The sequence below is a fragment of the Capricornis sumatraensis genome, chromosome 20 (genome assembly GCF_032405125.1).
Source record: "Capricornis sumatraensis isolate serow.1 chromosome 20, serow.2, whole genome shotgun sequence".
NCBI classification, from domain to species: Eukaryota; Metazoa; Chordata; class Mammalia; order Artiodactyla; family Bovidae; genus Capricornis; species Capricornis sumatraensis.
Window position 1 is genome coordinate 28,394,376 of NC_091088.1, and position 14,282 is coordinate 28,408,657.

General features: G+C 54.5%; 1 protein-coding gene across 1 annotated transcript; it reads right to left on the bottom strand.

Moving 5' to 3' along the window:
* Window positions 1-209: 209 nt before the first annotated feature.
* On the bottom strand, window positions 210-2,492 carry IRX3 (iroquois homeobox 3). Its single transcript, XM_068993325.1, has 4 exons — window positions 2,226-2,492; window positions 936-2,058; window positions 707-773; window positions 210-264 (listed from the first exon to the last, which is right to left on the bottom strand). The coding sequence occupies exons 1-4, from the start codon at window positions 2,490-2,492 to the stop codon at window positions 210-212; spliced, it is 1,512 nt and encodes a 503-aa protein (XP_068849426.1).
* Between the last annotated feature and the right edge of the window lie 11,790 nt (window positions 2,493-14,282).

Below are 14,282 nucleotides of genomic sequence, written 5' to 3' on the forward strand. Positions count from 1 at the left end.
GAACAAACCAACCTCACAAACTCAGCTAATGTGGGGAACAGAAGCCACTGGGGGGAGGACTGAGGGGGGGGATTTGTTTTATTCCTTTTTTTTTCTTTAGTTTTCTTTTTAGGTATTCATACACCGACATGCTTACAAGTCATAACTATACAGAGCAATTTTTTTTTACAATTATTACAACGATTTAAAAATTTCTTTTAAAAAAAGAACTAGGATGAGGAGAGAGCCGATAAGACCAGGGCGGCATCCAGGTGGTTCTGGGGCCTGCAAGAGAGAGGCGATGGTAGTAAAGAAAGAGATTTTTAGGGGAGATCGATGCACCCTAGGACTGGGAGACCCAACCCAGGGTGGAGGCCGGGGGGCAAGGAAGCAGGCAGATCTCACTGTGAAATGAGGTCCAGCTGTGGACGCTGGTCTTCCAGTTTAACTATAAGACTGGGCGGGAGGCGTCAGGACCCGAGGTCTGGGGCTTGTAGGAGGTGGGCTTCACCGGAGCCCCGGTGTCTGGACTGGGACTGTCGGAGAGTCATCTCAGAGCCCGCGGGAAAGACGGAGGAGTGTTTCGTCCCCTTGTGAAAGCGCTTCCTAGCTGCGTTCCCCCGGGGCGGGGTGGGGTGGAGGGACCTGAAACCTAGTTTTCTCCGCATTCCTTCCTTCCCCGGCCTGCCAGTCCCAATACCCCCACCCCAGTTCGGGGGTCTCTTACCGCCTGGGCACCGGCTGGAAAGCTGTCTTGAGTAACTTTTTCTCCACTTCCAAGGCACTACAGCGATCTACGGGAAGCGGGGAGAAAAAGGAGGGCCTTTAGAGCGCTCGGCGACCCGGGCCGCGGGAGGCGGGCGCGGCGTGGTAAGCGCCCTGCGCTCGCGAGGGACCTGCCCGGGCGCGACCCCCAGACTCACCCCCTCCCTCCGAATCCTGCGCGCCGCAGTCACCTGTTCCGCCCTCGGGCTCCGCCGGCCGAGCGAAGGCGGCGGCGGCGGCGGCGGCGGCCGGGTGGCCCGCGGCTCCGGGAAGTCCCAGCAGGTGTGGCGGGCCTGAGCCCAGCAGGGAGAGCGGGTGCGGACGTGGGCCAGGCGGCGGGCCTGGGAACGGCCGGTTGGTCCAAGCGGGGAACTTGCCCAGCGGCGCCGAGACGAGTCTGTGAGCCGCGGCGGCGGCGGCCGGAGAGAGCTGCAGGGCCGAGGGCGCGACCGCTGCCCCGGGGGGAGAACCCCCCGCGCCCTGAGGCGAGCGGCGAGGGTTGTCCGGGCTTGTGGCCGTCTCGGCCAGGGACCAGATCTTGGGTTTTTGCAGGGCCGAGGCGGGCGCCGGTGCAGGAGCGCAGGGGTCCAGGCCCGCTGGGGGCGAGGGCGGAGATGGCGGAGCGGTGGCCACGGGCGGTGGCACTGGGGCCAGACTCAGGACGGGCAGCGGACGCTCCTCCAAGCCCTCGGAGCTGTCGTCCGAGTCGCTATTCTTGGAGTCTGAGATGGGTTCCAGGCCGAGGTCGCCGTCCCTGTGCGACGCCCCTGTCAGGGCCAGCTCGGGTCCCGCGACCGCGCCGTCTAAGTTCTCCAAATCGATCTCCTCGTCTTCATCGTCGTCCGCCAGGCCCTCGCCCCCGGTGTCCTCCTCCTCCCCCCCGAGCTCCTCCTCCTCCAGCTCCAGCTCGCGCTTGCCGTCTTCTTCATCGTCCTCCTCGTCTTCCTCCTCGCGCTCGCTCCCATAAGCGTTGCCCTCCTCGTCGGTGCGGCTACGGGGCGCCCAGGTCATCTTGTTCTCCTTCTTGAGGCGCCGGCGCGCGTTGGCGAACCAGGTGGACACCTGGGTGAGGGTCATCTTGGTGATGATGGCCAGCATGATCTTCTCGCCCTTGGTGGGGTAGGGGTTCTTGCGGTGCTCGTTGAGCCAGGCCTTGAGCGTGCTCGTGCTCTCTCGGGTGGCGTTCTTGGGCCGGGATGGGTCCCCGAACTGGTACTGGCCGTAAGGGTAGAAGGCGGGGTGCGGGTGTGGAAACGCGGTGGCCGCGGCCGCATGCTGCACCCCGGGGCTGTCCTTCAGCTCGTACTGCGTGCCCTGTACGCACATGGACAAGGAAGGGACGCGCGCGGAGGGAGCGAGGATGAGCCCCGGCCGTCGCCGCCTCCACCCGCCCGGCCCAGGCCGCGCTAGTCTACTCAGCGCGCACACCTCGTCCGGCGCCCCAGCTCTAACCCCCCTTCCGCGGCTCCCAGGGCACTTACCAGCTGAGGGAAGATGGGCAGCTCGGCGGCGTAGGGCAGGAAGGCGCCGTAGCCTTGGGCGGCTGCGGCTGCGGCTGCCGCCGCGGCGTAGGGCGCCCCGTACACGGACGAGAGCACGTTGGACAGGGACCCCGAGGCAGCCAGCTCCGAGGCGCCGGCTCCCGGGCCGCCCCGGGCCCCAGCGCTGCCACCGCCGGCGGCGGCCCCCGGGCGCTCGGGTGGGTAGAGCGGGCGGATGTACTGGTATCCGAGCTGGGGGAAGGACATGGTGGCCCGCGGGGCACGGACAGAGAGGGGGCCCGGCCCCCCGGGGCCGCCCAGCTCAGCGCCGCCCGCGGGCTCCGGGGCACATCGGGGGCTGGGCCCGGCTGCGGCCGCGCTGCCTTCCGCGCTGCGCTGCGCTCCGCGTTCGCCTATTGATCTGCTCCGGGGCGGCGGCGGCGGCGGCGGCGGCGGCGAGGAGCCAGGTCAGGTCCGAACAGATTGGCGGAGATTCCCGGGGCTCCGGAATCTGATTGACATTTCTACGGGCCCACAAGCCCCTCCTCTCTGCGCCGCGCTCCCTCCTCTCGGCCGCCGGAGCTGCCTCTGCCCGCGCCTGGCTCCTCGCTGCCCTCCTCTCCCCGAGCAGTGTCGCGCCTCGCTTCCTTCGCGCTCCTCTAGTTTTCACTCCCCCTCCTCGCCCTTCCTTTCTCCTCCCCTTTCTGCGCTCCTCTTCCCCCCAGGATCGCTTCCGCTCCTTCGGGCTCTTTCACGCTCCTGGACTACGGAACTCTTTCTCGTCTTTCCCTTTCTCACTGTTCCTTTCTCTCCCCTTTCTGTTCCCGTCACTCTTTCTTTTTAAAATCTATTTTCTCTGTACACACACCACACTCCCCACACTCCCATCCCCCCGGCCTCTGAGCTTTGGGTTAAGGCGGACTAAACTTGTGGACACTTGGGGTGCCGTGCGCGGGGGGTAGGGTGGGGTGGGGGGGAGGGGGTGTGTGTGTCCGTATCTGTGTCGGTGTGTCCGTCCCCGCCCTCGCCCCCTCCCTCGCCCTTCCCCAAATCTCGGGTCTGACGTCGCGCCCTCTTATTCGACTTTTCCTCGCGTCTCCTTCGCGAGTCGCCAATCGCCTGGGCGCCCTGCAGGCGAGGCCGCCCACCCCGCAGAGAAGGCGCGCGGGGCGGGGCGGGGGCGGGAGCCCCGGCGCAGCGAGTCCCTTCCCGCCCCCGCTCTGGCCCGCGGCGGAAGGGGGCGCGGGAGGCGCGGGGACCGGGGTTAGCACTGGGTCAGCTCACCCCTCTCGCTTCTCGCCTCTCGGTACCTCTCCCCCTGCCCCAGCGCGTGGGATCTGGGTCACGACCAGACAGACCCTGGTCCGGGGCAGGCGCTGGGACTTTACTCTGCCCCGGCCCGCTTTCCAGCTCGCACCTCTAGACTCTCGGCCACTCTCAGTGGCCTAGGGAGGGGGTGGAAGAGGCGTGAGGGAAGTGGGGGCGTGTGCTTTAAGGGAGTCTTCAAGGACCGTCTCACTGCCCGGGGTGGGGCGGGGAGGCGAGGTGGCCCCCTTCCCAGAAGACTAAATCCTGCAATTAACCACGTTCACGCCACGCGGATGTCAGGGTGCAGAATCCTTCCTTAGAAATGGCGTGTGTGTTGGGGGGGGGGCGGTGCTGCAGAGTGGACACCTCAGGCATCCTGGGGAACGATGTCAGGGAGACGGAGCCCGCCGGAGCCCTAAGCCGGCGTGGGATGGGGCAGGAGCAGGGAGCCGGGTGGCGGAGGCTCCAGGAACTTTCAGCGAGCGCTTGGAAAAGTTAATATACTGGAATTTTCGGTCCGTAGAGATTCGTCGTTTCCCTCCCCCTTCTCCTGCTCCCCAGGTCTCCGCGCCAACCTGTTTTCTTTCGGCAGAGGTCCTCCCATCCGCGGGGGTGGGGATGGGAGGCAAGACTTAAGTTTTACAGTGGAGTATTTCCTAAACCAAAGCTGAAATCTTAGAATCCGCGCGCCCACCTTCACAGGTTAGGGCGTGCAGCCGAGAGCAGGATTGAAATTCCCGGTATTGCGGCGACTCCGGGCTGAACGCTTTAGGCCGCTGCGGCGACCTACGCACAGGCCAGGCCGGCAGCAGGAGCGCTCCGGGAACAACCCCCGGGCGGTGCCTGTCTTGGAGTTGCCCGTCCCGGGTCGGAGGCGGAAAGTGGCTGCCTTGCTCTGATAGAAGAATCTAATCCGAATTCTAGAAGAGCGGAGGGATCGGACAGTCTTGGCCCTAGCTGTCTCTGGTCTCAGCGGCTCCACGGAGTCCCGCTGGGAGTCCCGTGGACACCCGGTTTTGACCTCGCCCCTATTCCCCGCCTCTTTCTACCAGTCTTCGTGTGGGTCGGCGCCTCGAGTAGGCATGAAGGCCGAGAAAATTGGGTGGTGGTGGGGGATATACAAGGGAAAGTTTGGGGGCAGCTAGGTTTGGGGTTCGATAGGGGAGAGTAACGTGCGGCCTTCTCAAACTGAGTCAGACTGCTTCCCTAACCTTCTACTCACCTGCGTCTGCCTGGTGCCAGGTGTTGGCCTTAGCTGGAGTCTCCCCAGAAGAGGAGGTATCAGAGGAAGCTTTGAAATGTTTCCCCGGCGCCTGATTTCGTTTTCAGTTAACCCTCTCAGCCGAGTGGCATAGGGAATCACGGGCTCACCGACTCAAGAAAAATCTCAGGGTTACAAAATTGAGGGTAACGTTGTTGCCTGGAGTGTTCCCTACGTATCAGACGCGGAGCCTCGACGGCCCGCAGACCTAGAATTTGCACAAGGTAGCGGCACCAGACCCAACCCCGGGGAGGGCCAAGAGCGAGATGCCCAAGTGGGGAACCTGGGGCTGCGCTGGGCCCCTGTCTAACGCCAGCTCTTCGAGAAGAACAGAAACAATGAACACAGGAGATGCTTCCTCCGCCCGCAGTAACTCGCTATCGACCTGGCTGCGCTGGACTGCGAGAGGCGGGGAAGAGGCCAGACAAGGGGCGAAGCTGTGCTCAATGAATTAGCCACGCCAGACTAGGGGACCCATGACCCAGAAGACGAACCTCCAACCCAGATGAGGACTCAAGGACCTCGATTATTTAGAAACCTCCAGGCGCCCCAGGTCTTCAGCAGAACAGCCTCTCCGCTCCCCTAGTCTCCAGCGGAGACCCTAGCCCGGGCGGTCCGCGCCCCACCTCGGGACCCAGAGCCCTAGGCAGCCGAGCCCCGACGTGGCGCTAGCTCCCCAATGCCACCAGGCCAGTGGAATCCGACTCTGAACTGAACTCACGGGTCCAAAAACAGCCGAGCCTTTTCCAGGGATTTTTAATCCAAGAGATGGGGTCAAAGTGACATTCGCACAGGGAGGAAAAGCAGGTGCATGGGAAGTTGATTTGGGAAAGTCGTGCGCGCAAAAACGCACACAAACCCTTTTCCACCATCTCGCTTTCTTCCAACGTCCCCAGAGCACAAAATGCTTCGGAGGCTTGCTGTAGACGCTCTCTCAACGCGGCTGAAGGTGTGGGGAATAAGCAGGGGGCGTCCACAGCACTGGCTTAGCGCGCACTCACTGCAGCGCTCCCGGGTCTCACATTTGGAGGTGCGGGCCCGACGTGTGCCCAGGGCCGGTGTCCCGCCTGGCTCAAGGGCTGCGCCGCGCATTGTACACGGGACTCCAGTCACCAGGCCCCCTTCCTGCCCCCTCCTCGCTCGGCCTCACGGCGCCCACGCGTCCCCATCGGGGGGCGCCGCTGTAGCCCTAAGTTTCTCCGCCGAGGCCCATCTTCTGTCCTTCCCTCCCAGGCCCGAAGTCCCTGGGCTGCAGCGAGGACCCGCGATCCCTCTGCTTCCTGCAGACGCCGCGGCGCACGCTCCCACCGCTCCCTCCCCCCGCGCTCGGGTTACAGGTTAATGAAATGCTCGTTTTCCTCAGTCATTTGTTTTGTTTTCCTGCAAAGTTCTGATAAGTAGCTAACCAACGAAGCTTGTAATTACAATCTTACAGAAACCGGGCCGATCTGTATATAAATCTCACCATCCAATTACAAGATGTAATAATTTTGCACTCAAGCTGGTAATGAGGTCTAATACTCGTGCATGCGATAATCCCCTCTGGATGCTGGCTTGATCAGATGTTGGCTTTGTAATTAGACGGGCAGAAAATCATTATTTCATGTTCAAATAGAAAATGAGGTTGGTGGGAAGTTAATTTCTCTCCGCTCTGTGAAGCGTAGACAAGAATTTAATGATTTAATTACAGTTGTAAGCCCTTTCCATGAGACTTAAATTGAGCTGAGAATATTTTTTTCTTTCTCTCTCTCTTCTGCGTTCTCTCTCTCTCCGCTATTAGTAGCCGCGTGGACGCCCGAGTGCGTGGCTTGGTGTCGGCACCGGGAGGGGTTTGTATCATGCTAAGAGTCCAGACCCCAGCCTCCCTGGAGGCGTGGGGCGCGGCCTTCCGGGCCGCCCAGGAACGGACTGCCTCTTGCCGCCTGTTCTCAGGGCCTCGGACCCCTTCTCTGGGCCCAGAGAAGCGACTGGGAAACTTTGGGAGAAAGTTTGCCAACTTTGTTCTCGGCGAGGGAGAGGCTCCCCGAAGGGCCGGGCCAGCGACTGGCCGCTACGGGAGGGGTGGGCCCCCAGCCAGGCCCGGGCACTCGGAGCTGGCCGGGCTGCCCAAGGAGAGGCGCGAGGCCGGCCGGCGGCGGGCCCCTCGCTTCCCCAAGCCGCCCTGGCGCCCCCCGAAATGGCCCGTCACCCCCCGAAATGGCCCGAGCCCCTGGGTCTCCAAGCAGCCGCGATGCGCAGCAGCACCCAGAGCTGCCAGGGTTGGAAACCTGGCCCTCAACGCGAGTGATCTCTCTCTTCACCTCTCCAGGATCATCTTTTCCACCTGATTCGAGCAGTTTCACTCCCTTCCCCTCTTTTGTTTTTTCCTCTGTCTTTTCCACTTTGTATATATTCGATTTCTGGGTCATTGATTTTACTTCTCGTCCCTCGATTCCCCCATTCGCTGTTATCTTTTTCTCCCCCGTCTGGACCACTTTTCAGTTCGCTTTTCTCAATTGTGCTCCTTCTCTCTTCCCTTAATTCATGTGTCTTTTTTCCCCTTTCTGACTCTGCGTCTCTCCCCCTCTTCCTCATTTCTCGTTCTTTCTTTTCTTTTTTCCCGTCCCTCTCGTTCATCCTAATCTGTTTCCTTCGTCGATTTCTTGGTCTGCCTCTCAGGTCCTCTGCGTGTATTTTCTCTGCTCTTCCTCTCCAGCATTCGTCCCCTGACCCCGTGGATCTGCCTTGCCGGCGGCGCCCCCTTCTCATCCATCTTGGGAGATGAGTATGTCGCTTTATTAGATGCCGAGGCCAGAGCTGGGTGATGGGGCTCGGCCAGCCTAGCGTATTTTCTTCATGCATATTGACGAGATGGTAATGAGCACGTTTGCATTGTTGCGTGGAGATGCTGTGTTTCCTGCCGCAGTTCGGAGCCGGCGAGGGTGTCGCGGGCCCAAGGGTGACCGCAGTGGGCACCTGGCCTGATGGCCTCAGCTGGCCCTCAGCGGGTTCACGGTGCTCAGGGCCCGGGGAAGGAAGTGACCTCGGCTAGGGCCCGGGCGGGCCGCCGCCTCCTTGGGCTCCTCCACAAAGGCTGTCTGCTCTCCCCTCATTAAAGCCTCGTTATGGGAACCCCCGCCTGGCTCGCGACGGTTCTTTAGGCCCCCCCCAGCCTAGGGGCCTCGGACCTCACTCCCCTGTTGTTTTGAGGCCTGCGATGGAGCGCCACCAGGAAATTAGTGCCTGACAACAGCGTCTAATGGCAATAAATTGTTTGCGATTCCGAGCGACACGTCGCGGGATCAAACACAGCCGCATTGTGTACGATACCTGGCTCGCTCCTCGTTAATCTTGCGGCGCGCAGTGGCCGCGCTTGGTCAGGGAAGGTTGCGCTCAGGCCCTTGGCTCTCTGCCTACCTGGAGGACCAGTCTTTCTGCTTGCCCTTTCCCGAGAAGGTCTGCAAAGCTCAGGACCAGGTCCCAGGCTCGCCTCTCCAAGAGGTGGTTTCTGAACGTCACGATCTCCAAGAGCACAAACTCTGAAATGAGCTAAGACGGAACCGGACATACTCCTTGCTGGAAATTCAGAAGAGTGTGAAGCCCTCATTCTAGACACAGTGGAGTGGAGGTTCTTTGGACATCAGACTTTTGCATTAATCACCCCACCACCATCATTCTCTTCCAACTTCATACTGGGAAAGTTGAGAGTTTTTGGTTTATAAGCAAAAAAAGTCAAGATTTGGCCTTGTTTGGAATTGTGTTGGATCTTGTCCCCCAAACTTCAAGCCCTCACTACCACCTCTACTATTATTTGCTTAATATTTTTCCTTTCGTTGACTCAAGTTAAATATTTAAATACATGTTTTTAGAAAGAAAACTTGATATTACTACTGTAAATGGAAAAGTGGCTATCACTTACCATAAAAGTAAATTGTAAAAGATAAACACAAGTAAAACCAAGTAATGTTAATACATTTTAGCCATGATTGCTTGCTTGGGAATGACTTCTAGAGGTCCAGCTGTGTGTATGTGTGTGTGTGTGTGTGTGTATTAGCAAGTGTTGTTTTTCAGTTGCTCATTCGTGTCTGACTTGCGACCCATGGACTGCAGCACACCAGGCTTCCCTGTCCTTCACCATCTCCCAGAGCTTGCTCAAACTCATGTCTATTGAGTCGGTGATGCCATCTAGCCATCTTGTCCTCTGTTGTCCCCTTTAGCAAGTGTTGGGAATGTCAAATACTGAATCTTTCTAGAAGATGAGAGAATTGAAAAGGAAATGTTTCTCACTATTTAATAATGGTAGCTAATTCTCTGTCTCCACGCTACCTAATATTATGTCCAGGACCCTAAAAGCTGCATTGGTTTCGGGTTTACAAAACTCTGTGAAAGAGTACGTAAAAAACTCAAGAGAAAAGAATGACATGTTGAGTTAATTACCAAATAATTGTGTTAAGCATAGTCACACAAAATGACATTTAATTCTCACAATAGACCTATGAGAAAGAGACTGCTTAGGGTGGCCATGTCTGGTTGTGCAGGATGCTTACTGAACAAGGGCACCTAACTGAAGAACTAAGAGGCTCTGAAGTCCAGTCTTTCCATGCTCAGGGCTGCACTCAAGGAAAAGCAGATTTCTCTAATCTGTATAAAGCTGGGGTATGACCCAGCCCTAGAGAAGGGGAAACAAGACTTAAGAGAGCTTGGCAAAGCCCAGGCTGGAGCCCCACCTAATATTTATCCCTCCTCTGGGAGGAAGATCAGGGCCTTTGGGTGATTGGGGGAGGTGGTGTAAGCGTCTGGGAGGAGGTTACTGGAAGACTAGTTCCTGGTTTGACCAAAGGTAAAGGCAATGGGCCTGCCAATGCAGGAGATGCAAGAGACTTGGGTTTGATCCCTGGGTCAGGAAGATCCCCCTGGAGTAGGAAATGGCAATGCACTCTAGAATTCTTGCCTGAAGCATCCCCATGGACAGAAAAGCCTGGTGGGCTACAATCCATAGCGTCGCAAAGAGTTGAACACAACTGAGTGCGCGCACACACACACACACGCAAAGACACACACACAAAGGCAACAGGACTGCTGTGCTTTCCCTTTGCCTTGAGCCTCACACTTCTTGCAAATATTTGGAGAGGACTTGGGTAAAAATACAGCAGATCGAATGTACATTATCTCAGCTAGCAACCAGGTTGGGGCAGGGGGAGAAGATGTTCTTGGTTTGTTTGACCTCACCATGGGTGTTTCGACCATTCCTTGCCTTTTTTTGGGTTCAGTTTACCTGCATGCCCAGAGTCCTGCTTTGTTGCCCTCCATACTGTTAAGAAGTTTCAGATTCTTAAGGGCAAACAGGAATTGCATTGCATCAGAGATTGAGAATTAGGGTGACCTCTGGAGAAGGGAATGGCTACCCACTCCCGTATTTTTGCCTGGGAAATCCCAAGGACAGAGGAGCCTGCCGGGATACAGTCCATGGGGTTGCAAAGAGTTGGACAAGATTGAGTGACTAACACTTATTTCTGGTCATAGACATCTTTGGGGGGAAATTTTGTCTCCATAGAATCTTTTTTTTAAAGTTGAATTGCTTGCCAATACTTGCTAATTAGGTGATTTTATTTAAAAGTCTAGATTTCAGGTTGTTAGAAAAACCAGAAGGCTAAGAAATCAAGACTGTACTCAATGAGATCACAGCAACTACTCATGTCTCTGGACACCCATTTGCTCCAGTTCGCTCTATTGCCTGCAGGCAGCTGAGCGGTAGCACTGCTTTGAGTCCTTAGTTGAGAGAATGGAAGCCCTCGCAGTGGATGCCGCTCCTCCATTGAGTAGCACAGAGTGTGATCTGGGCAAGGTTGTAAGAGCTTCTTCTTTCCTTTTCTCTCTACCACACCCCTGGTTAGCTGGGTAGCTGCTTTTCCAGCTAACCAGGTGGAAGGCAGGTTTCCAGGAGTCGAAGAAATGAATAGCTCTGAGAGGATGTCCAGGAGACCCAGCTAGGCCAATTCTAAAGCTTCTGGGAAGGGAATAGACAGACTGGTCCCTAAGCAGCCATTTGTAGGATGCCCGCATCCCCTTGCTGTCCCATCCTTAGCATCAGCCCCATTCCCCCCTTTTTTTTATTTGGCTGCGCTGGGTCTTAGTTGTTGTTGAATGGGGGATGGGAATCTAGTTCCCTGACCGGGGATTGAACCCAGGCCCCCTGCATTGGGAGGGTAGAGTCTTAACCATTAGACTACCAGGGAAATCCTGTGCATCAACCCTATCTCGATTCCCATGTGCCGTCTTAAAAATGTCAAGCCACAAAGCCTGCTTCCTCCCTTCTTTTCTCCCTCTCCCTTTCTCCTTGCAACAAACATTTATTGGATGGCTTCCGCAAGCTAGGAACTGTGCTAAGTTCTGGGAAACATGAGCTGGACAGGCCAGGACCCTGTTCTCATGGAGCTTACATTTTAGTGGGACAATCAAATACCAATGAGGAAAACAAGGAGGACAAATTAAGATGTGTTAAGTTCTGCAAAACAGCACAAACAGTAATATAGGGTGTCCTGAGTTGGATGATGGCTTCCTCAGATTCATGTCTTTCCCAGAACCTAAGAACCCAAGCTTATTTGGAAATAGGGCCCTTGAAGATGTAATGAATTGAGATGAAACTTAGATTGGAGTTTCATCTCCTATTGGAGCAGAGTGGGCTTGCAATCTAGTAAGACCAGTGTCATTGTAAGAAGGGGAGAAAAGACACAGAGACGGACACAGAAGGGAACGGGTGATGTGAAGACAGAGGCAAAAATTGGATTGATGCATCTGTAAACCAAGGAATGCCCAAAATTGCTGACAATCACCAGAAGCTAGAAAGAGGCAAGAAAGAATTCTCCCCTAGGGCCTTTTGAGAGAGCATAGCCCTGTCAACACCTTGATTTCAGACATCTAGTCTTCAGAACCATAAATTTCTGTAGTTTCAAGCCATCTAGTTTGTGGTAATTTGTTACAGCAACCCTAAGAAACTAATGTACAGAGGGATAAGAGAGCTGTTCCTTTAGATAGCACAATCACAGATCAGCACAATCACAGAGCTGTAAGGAGGAGAGGATGTTTTAGCTGAGATGGAGTCAGTCGTGAAGTTCTGGGAGAAGTGTGTTTTAAAGCTGCTCAGTCCGATACGGTAGCTGCTAGCCACATGTGACCACCAGAACACTTGAAATGCAGCTGGTCCAAATTGAGATAAGCTGAAAGAGTAAAACACCCACCAGATTTCAAAGACTTAGTATGAAAAGAAAAGAATGTAAACCACTTCATTCATTTTTTAATATTGATGGCACATTGAAACAATATTTTGGATAGCTCAAGTTAAATAAAGAATATTATTAAAATTAATTTCACCTGCTTCCTTTACCTTTCTTAACGTGGGCAGTAGGAGATTTCGAATTACATTTGTGACTCACATTACATTTCTATTGCATGGTGTTGCTCTAAAGGTAAGAACAGCATGTGCCAAGGCCCTGGGGCAGGGAGGAGTGGTTCACTGCTCAGCTTGCATGTTGGTATTTATTTGGTGATGTTGCCAGGCATGGGGAGCTGGTCTGAGAAGCCCTGTGGAACTTACAAAGAGTAAATACATCTTTGTTCCTTCTCAGTGGAAAGGGTGGCCATGAAGTTCAGTCCTTCAACCTGAATGGTGCCTCCTTTCTATTTGCCAACACCCTTAGACACAAACTTTGCCACCCTTTTTGCTTGGTACGTGCATCTCATCCTCTCCCTATGCTTGCTAACATGAGGACTTACACCGAGGGGTAACTCCTGGTGCCGAGGCGCTGGGGTGATACAAAAGCAGAGTCCACCCTCCCCAAAGCCACAGCTTGCAAAGTGAACTTCAGAGACTGCATTAGTCCACTTATGAAGCTAGAATTTTGTTCTTTCAAGACAGAGGTCACAAAAGGATACTCTGGACAATGGGGTGTTGCCTCTGAGATGAGACTATAACAAGACTATGGCTTCTGTCTCGGGCACTTCTGACTGTCTTTGAGATTACCAGCTGCCATGTTGTGAAGATGCTCAGACCACCGTTGAAGGGGTCCACCTGGCAAGGAACAAGGCTTTCTGACCACCATGAGGGTGAGCTTGAACGTAGATTCTCCAGTCCCTGCTGGGTCTTCAGGGGACTATAGCCCAGACCAACCACTTGAGCGTAACCCTATAAGGAATCCTGAGCCAGCTGCACCTGGAGTGTGACTCATGAAACTGTGAAATATTATATGTTTGTTGTTTGAAGCTAAATGTTGGCAAACTACAGGTGGGTAGGCTGCCTGTTTTTATAAATAAACTTTTATTGGAACCCAAGAATGCCCAATGTCTATGGTTGCTTTCAGACTCCATGGCAGAACCTGTTGAGTAGTTGCAGTGAACGTCATACAACCCACAAGCCTGAAGTATTTACTATTTGGCTCTTTAAGGAAAAGTGCTGTGTTTTAGAATAATTGTTATACAATAATAACTAACTAATACAATGACTTTAGGATCTAGAACAGTGGGCCTAACATGACTTGTATGTTATAGGTTAAGGCTTCTGCTTTCAGTTTAGCTTCATGTAGTAGGTGTTGCTTCAAGGAGTACGTCAAGGCTGTATATTGTCACCCTGCTTATTTAACTTATATACAGAGTACATTGTGTGAAATGCTGGGCTGGATGAAGCACAAGCTGGAATCAAGATTGCTGGGAGAAATATCAATAGCCTCAGATATGCAGATGACGCCACTCTTATGGAAGAACGTGAAGAGGAACTAAAGAGCCTCTAGATGAAGATGAAAGAGGAGAGTGAAAAAGCTGGCTTAAAACTCAACATTCAGAAAACTAAGATCATGGCATCCAGTCCCATCACTTCATGGCAAACAGATGGGGAAACAATGGAAACAGTAAACAAACTTTATTTTCTTGGGCTCCAAAATCACTGCAAGGTGGTGACTGCAGCTGTGAAATTAAAGGACACTTACTCCTTGGAAGAAAAGCTATGACCAACATAGACAGCATATTAAGAAGCAGAGACATTACTTTGCTAACAAAGGTCCATTTAGTCAAAGCTATGTTTTTTTCCAGTAGTCATGTATGGATGTGAGAGTTGGACTATAAAGAAGGCTGAGCACCAAAGAATTGATGCTTTTGAACTGTGATGTTGGAGAAGACTCTTGAGAGTCCCTTGGACTGCAAGGAGATCCAGCCAGTCAATCCTAAAGGAAATCAATCCTGAATATTCACTGGAAGGACTGATGCTGAAGCTGAAGTTCCAGTACTTGGCCACCTGATGTGAAGAGCATCACGTGGCCTCAGAAAGATTGAAGGCAGGAGGAGAAGGGGATAACAGAGGACAAGATGGTTGAATGGCATCACGAACTCAATGGACATGAGTCTGAGCAAGCTCTGGGAGTGGTGAAAGACAGGGAAGCCTGGCATGCTACAGTCCATGGGATCCCAAAGAGTCGGACAGGACTGAGCAACTGAAAATAAACTAGTATGTTAATGATGTT

Coding starts and splice junctions, on each gene's coding strand:
- IRX3 (XM_068993325.1), bottom strand. CDS start 2,492: ATGTCCTTCCCCCAGCTCGGATACCAGTACATCCGCCCGCTCTACCCA. Junction 774..935: donor GGAGCCCGAGGGCGGAACAG/GTGACTGCGGCG, acceptor CGCTTCCCGTAG/ATCGCTGTAGTGCCTTGGAA. Junction 265..706: donor TTCCAGCCGGTGCCCAGGCG/GTAAGAGACCCC, acceptor TCTCTCTTGCAG/GCCCCAGAACCACCTGGATG.